This window comes from Amphiura filiformis, chromosome 17 (assembly GCF_039555335.1).
Source record: "Amphiura filiformis chromosome 17, Afil_fr2py, whole genome shotgun sequence".
In the NCBI taxonomy this organism is placed as follows: Eukaryota; Metazoa; Echinodermata; class Ophiuroidea; order Amphilepidida; family Amphiuridae; genus Amphiura; species Amphiura filiformis.
Window position 1 is genome coordinate 24,929,231 of NC_092644.1, and position 6,873 is coordinate 24,936,103.

The 6,873-nt window shown below is 39.0% G+C and overlaps 2 protein-coding genes across 2 annotated transcripts; both read right to left on the reverse strand.

Moving 5' to 3' along the window:
* Nucleotides 1-281: 281 nt before the first annotated feature.
* Nucleotides 282-725, reverse strand: LOC140137094 (uncharacterized). Its single transcript, XM_072158752.1, has one exon. The coding sequence runs from the start codon at nt 723-725 to the stop codon at nt 282-284; it is 444 nt and encodes a 147-aa protein (XP_072014853.1).
* A 66-nt stretch (nt 726-791) lies between these two features.
* Nucleotides 792-3,516, reverse strand: LOC140137095 (uncharacterized). The gene is made up of 3 exons (XM_072158753.1): nt 3,490-3,516; nt 845-1,555; nt 792-797 (listed from the first exon to the last, which is right to left on the reverse strand). The coding sequence occupies exons 1-3, from the start codon at nt 3,514-3,516 to the stop codon at nt 792-794; spliced, it is 744 nt and encodes a 247-aa protein (XP_072014854.1).
* Between the last annotated feature and the right edge of the window lie 3,357 nt (nt 3,517-6,873).

Below are 6,873 nucleotides of genomic sequence, written 5' to 3' on the forward strand. Positions count from 1 at the left end.
ATAGCGAGGTATGGGCGACCAATCACAAGGCAGATCCATTTAAAGATGCATTACATCATCGCCAATTTTAGTTAGGCCAGAAATTGGCCTAACTCTCCATAGAGTCCCGTGTTAAAAATCTTAACCGCAAGGCAATGTCAGTAGTCCACTTGGGAAGCTAACAAACAGAGGGAGTAGGGTGACTGATCAGATGTGAAAATCTATCAATTGTGCACACATTAATTAAATCAGAGTTTTAAGCTTAAATACAATATCCAGAGTATGCACAATGGGCAAGTGGACTACGGGTAGTCTAGATAGCCGCATGTTCTGAGGTCTTCTTGCACTTTCTTCTGTTCTTCCACTTTATCCTCCTCTTCTGTCACAACACTGTCTTTCCTGTTATACAAAGTGCGTATCACTCCAAGCTTTTGATGCAGAGGGTGATGAGACTGATAGTTGAGGTACTGGTCTGTATGTGTTGGCTTGCGGTAGACCAGTAACTTTACGGTGCCGTCTTCTTTTTTCACAATCAACGTATCCAGAAATGGAAGGCTGCCTTGAGATTCTTGCTCAAAGGTGAATTTTATTGAACCCGACTTGTACACTTGGTTGATATGTTCGGTAAGACGCTGGACACTGTCTTTGTTTATAACTTCCAACACGTCATCCACATAACGCAACCATAGCTTAGGTCTACAGTCTAGGGGTGCCGTGGCATTTGCCTGCTGTTCCAGAGCCTCCATGAATATATGGCTGCAATCGGGGATAAAGGGCTGCCCATCTCAGTACCAAAAAGCTGGCGGTAAATCTTACCTCTAAAGGTAAAATATGTGGTAGTTAGTATGAACTCAAAAAGTTCTACCACATCCTTGCTGGTTAGCTTAAACCCTGTCTCTCTGTTGTAAACACGCAATATGTTTTCATTCTCAAGTCTGCGTTGAACAATGTCTAATACTTGGACGATAGGGGTGTTGGTGAACAAACTAACTACGTCATGCGAGTTGAGAATGTCTTCTTCATCTATGACCACTTTAGCTAGATCTTCAGACAATTGTTTGGAATTCTTGACATGATGTTGAGTGTTACCAACCAATGCACCTAAAATATCAGCGAGCCATCTCGATGTGCTATACCCGATCATGCCGATGGTTGATGTATAGTCTACGATTGGACGCAATGGGGTGTTAAGCTTATGGATTTTTGGCGTACAATATAATCTGGGTACATTTTCTGCCGTTCGATAGAGCTGTTTATACTTCAATTCGGTGATCTTACCTTCCTTCTTGAGACCTGTCAACTTGGTAACTAATTTCCGTTTGTACCTCTGTGTCGGATCAGCCGGTAGTTCCTCGTACGTCTTCTTGTCTCCAAGCATGGTAGTAACTTTCTCTTCATATTCAGCTTTGTCCAATACAACGGTTGATTTGCCTTTATCTGCAGGTAATATTATGATATCCTCCACTTTCTTCAAGTCTTTAATAGCTTTCCTTTCGTCTTTGGTGATGTTTTGTTCCGGTACTTTCGATGATTTCAGCGTGCTTGCTATTTTACCACGAAGTTGGATTCTATCGGCCTGCGGTAGGTGGGTGCACGCCAATTCGGTTGCTAACACGAATTCCTCCGCGCAAATTTAGACCTTTTGACAAAGCGCTGGTTTGTGCAGGATTTAATTTGTATTTCGAGAGATTGATGACCCATTTTTTGAGTTGGGCGCCCGATAGATCGATGTTTGAAGCCTGGGACTTTTTGTTTCTCGCGGCGGTTTTCTCACTCAGAATCTCTAACTTCTGTAGATGACGTCGTTTAGTATCCTGGAAAGTAGTCTCGCCGACGGTCGTCAAGTGACGCTTAATTCTTTGTCCCAACTCAGATTTCGCGGGAATGTTTACATCTTTCAACTGATCTTTCTTGGCTTTTAAGTTCTTGATTTTATAATTTACCACACGAATTCTCTCTCTGATAAGACCTTTTTCCGCGCGTTTAATTATCTCCTTGGCTTTGTTGGTATTTAGCGGACAACGTAGTTTCAAACTGGGCGGGGTAAGCTTTTGGTCACGGCAGCGGAGGATATAGACTAGATGGTTTCTATGTCTCTGTACCTTTTTCTCACAATTTTCCAAGTCACGTAGTTGTTTCACCGTGCTTTGTCCATACGATTAATCGAACATGATTGAACAGATTCATCAGAATCGGTATAGTAAACTGGTTAACAAAGTTCTTTGTATCTGATCCAGAATGTTCACTTACTTGTGTACGTTTCAACAACACCTCTCTCACATTTTTGATGAGTTCCTGACTCGGGGATCAAGAAAATCCCTTGAAGGAAAACAGACTGGCAACTCCAAGATCAACGCTGGAACTACTTCTAGCGTCGGTTGCCAATAGCAGTCACTACCCATCAAGTGTTGATAAAGACAACAGGTGTTGTTGAAACGTACACAAGTAAGTGAACATTCTGGATCAGATACAAAGAACTTTGTTAACCAGTTTACTATACCGATCCTGATGAATTTGTTCAATCATGACTGGTTTATGTTCCAGATAGGATTATTCCCAGGTTACCCTCTATCAGTAGTGCTCTTCCATGTTGTCTTTAACCTTCTGGAATATGGGATGACAAACAAATCCGCACTAGCAGAGCGTTCAAGACAGAATCTTGGAACACGATATATTAATGACTCAAGACAGACTCCAGAAATGTGAGGATTGGAAAGTGGTATTGTATGGACAAAGGACAAAGACCCGATAATATTCCCGCCAAAAATAGTGCCCAAGTCAAGGAGACCAGACATAAGCATCTACTCACCCAGTGAAAAGATCTGACGATACCTGCAGACGATACCAGGCTTGAGCTAACGATAACTGCAGAAAAATATGTGCAAATATGTTGAAGACCTTCAAAGGGTTCTAGTATACACGCCCGGCCCAATGGACTCTATCCAAAGAGACTAAGAGGCCAAGAAGGGGCAATAACTTGACCCGTTGGAGTTAAATACTTCTACTTCTATTCTCACCAACTGTTCCTAGTCTTTAGTATCCTCGGCCAAAGCAGGCAGTTCAGCTAGCCTTCAAATCAACTCCAGTTAGGTTTAATGCTGATTCCAGCTGCATGGTAGGGTTAGAGGCGCCGGATCCCGTCCGCAGGCAGGTCAGCTGGCCGTGATATCTTTTACTTGTTCTGATTCTTTCAAATGAACTCCAGTTAGGTTGAATAGTGCTGATTCCAGCTGCATGGTAGGGTTTGAAGCGACGGATCCCTTCCACAGGCAGGTCAGCCGTGATATCTTTTACTTGTCCTGATTCCTTCAAATCAACTCCAATTGACTAGATCTGGGGGTACATATACACACATCTGCCATTTGGCGGTGATGGCGTATCCCCATTATGGGCAAAATCCAAGGTTTTCAATTTCAATAGTCACACCAAATGTTGGTTTCTTTCTGTACCAAAACCTATGTATACATACGCATTACCATATTAGGTTAAATATAAAGTAGGTTATGTTACCAATATGGCAGCTATATTGGCAGCCATCTTGGATTTGCCATTACGTAATCCCTACCTGACCTTGAAAATGGTTTATTTGGATGACTTGACCCAAAAACCCTATGACTAAAGACACCAAAATTATCATTAAAGGTTAAATTTGAAGGAATTAAGTTATAGCCAATAATATAAAATGGGGGCCATTTTGGACGCCGTCTTGAATTTCTTTAAGCCCTCAAGCGTGAGCAATTTTAACCTGGCAGATTCTAAAAATATATATACACCCCTGCCTATCTAAATCAATAAAAAATGTTTACATATCTATATATTACAATCTTAGGGAGTATTCATAAATACTTGGTGGGGGTTGGAAAATGTGGTAGAGGGATCAAAAAAATTTGGATACTAAAAAGGGGGATCAAAAAAAATTCAGTCATTATTAAGGGGGGATAAAAAAAATTTGAAGGTAATGTATGAGAAGGCATGCACATTCCAAATTCCAAAAAGTATTCAATTGTGTACTCTCAAGCTTCAAACTCGTTAGACAGACTTAATCAAATTGCTACTTTACCAAGTGGCACTTTTAAGGGTTCAAATTAGTTAATAATGTTACATTTTTACGATGAGTTTAACATGATTATTCGAAATTATGATACTGAAATCTTACCGACACATGCTGTTATAGTGAAGCACTCAAGGGGGGTTTTATCGCTGAAAGTCAAAATGTATACAAAATACGATTTAAGCAGTCAAGTCAATCTCAATCGATTAGGAGATTTGAGTTTGAAATATCACTGGACAAAGAACGTACTGCTAATTATCTCGTTGTAACCCGTACGAGACTCGGAGAGTTCATCCTGGCTATGAAGGTCAATTGTGGAATGTACAAGGTACAGTCCACACCGACATCGCTCGGTTAATAATTACATTATACAGCAGAGACCCTGAAATGAATACCCGGGATTGATACACATGAATGTGCTATGCACGATTTGATATTAGACGATAAATCTTTGGATACCGTGGTAGAAAATAATGAAAGAAGAGTGCGTCTTGAACTCAAAAACTGACAAAAATATTCTGATTTTATATGTGCCGAACTATAGTGCAGCGTAGGCTAGCTGCACTCACTTGTGCAATCAGTCTATATAAACGCATATGACCATTGACCTCATAATGGCGTATACATGCTCACTCACACACAGAGAGGTCAATTTCCAGGCTATTGTCAGTAGCCTTAGTCAGATGTCCCTCGGCTCATTATGCGTCTCAAAGGTCGGCACAAAATGGCCATGCGTGGCTGTGGATTCAACCTACCATGGTGATTTCTGCCATGAAGATATCGGTGCGATGACACTGTGCGGTACCTGAGTTGTTGTTTAACGGTTTTGGAATGATATGAGGCCGTAGTGTAATTATTAGAAACAAATACCAGAAGTGTACAGCGATCGTATTGTGTTCTAATAATCGCAATTGCAGCGGGATTGCAACGATCATAGCTTTACCTACTGCTAACGTGACTTACATGGCCGTATTTCCTACTCATTGTCAATAGAGAGAACCAGTGAGGGTGCACTATGCCATCTGTCTCGTTGTACTATAGTGGTTGTGCATATGACGTATCATACTGTAAATATGGCGGACTACTCAAACGCATTCAACAAAAGCATGATTGTAATCTACCGCGACAGCTCGTCTCACACACATAACAAAATGCACTGTAGTCAAAATAGGTGGATGACAACATTTAATGGCGGAACCCCTTTGTTCGAAACAATGGTACCACTTTTATGAATAGCCTGTCGCAATCTCTAATCGGCATCAAACGAACAATGCATTACATAATCTATTGCTACTCTATGACTATTGAAAGCTCTTTGGCAGGGCCTGTATAAATACCATTGCACACAAAAGAGAAGCTATTCCTGTGGTAATTATGGTATCATAATAAATAACTTACCATTGGTCTTCGGCGAAATAACATATCAGAAATTCTCCAGCTTCAGTTGGGGTTCCAGCAATAGTTATGAACTTCTCGTTGGGAGTGCCGTCATCTTGGATTGCCGAAGCTGTAAAACCTGTAGGCAGTATCGTTCCAATAGACGTGATTCTGAAAGCGATTAACAAATTAAGAAATATTAGACATCTAAAACACAGCAAGCTTTTCAAAGGCAATAAACAAAACATGTTTTCTGGATTTTTGTGAACGATAAATCAGATTCAGATTTTTATTCAATATACACTTTTTACAGCAACGGTATGCACTTAGGCCTACATGAAGATGAGAAATGATTGATATACTCAGAATTGGACGGCTAAAGTGTACAATAATAACGCTTAGTGTTCATAAAATGAACATAAAATGAACACTATAATGTTTAATCGTAATTAAGCGCCCATAAAAATCAATAAGCACGTTTTGCTACATGTTGCACAGGTGTTCAAACATTCCCGCGAACATTTAGTGTACTTGTTTTGAACACTGTATGAACATCAAACTATTCCCGGCCGCGAACTTTTTTTCCGTAGTTAACATTTGAATAGGAGGCAGTTTTAAAAGACCTACATAGTGTCCCTTTTTTTTCCGTAATTGACATTTGAATAGGAGGCAGTTTTAAAGACCTATATACATAGTGTCCCCAATTCCAGATGTGTCAAAACCCAGATTCAATCGTTTTATTAGTAATATGTCTTTATACCTGATTCAATCATCCTTTACATAATATGTCTTTTTATATATAATGTGCTTTTGCTCTGTGTCTTGGTGTCATTGGTGACAAAACCTGGATTCAAGTATTCTGTATATAATATGTCTTTTTATATTATAAATATAATATGCTTTTGCTCTGTGTCTTGGTGTCATTGGTGACAAATCCTGGATTCAAGTATTCTGTATATAATATGTCTTTTTATATTATAAATATAATATGCTTTTGCTCTGTGTCTTGGTGTCATTGGTGACAAAACCTGGATTCAAGTATTCTATATATAATATATCTTTTTATATTATAAATATAATGTGGTTTTGCTCTGTGTCTTGGTGTCATTGGTGACAAAACCTGGATTCAAGTATTCTATATATAATATGTCTTTTTATATTATAAATATAATATGCTTTTGCTCTGTGTCTTGGTGTCATTGGTGACAAAACCTGGATTCAAGTATTCTATATATAATATGTCTTTTTATATTATAAATATAATATGCTTTTGCTCTGTGTCTTGGTGTCATTGGTGACAAAACCTGGATTCAAGTATTCTATATATAATATGTCTTTTTATATTATAAATATAATATGCTTTTGCTCTGTGTCTTGGTGTCATTGGTGACAAAACATGGATTCAATCATCCTATATATATTATGTCTTTTTATATTATAGATATAATGTGCTTTTGCTCTCTGTC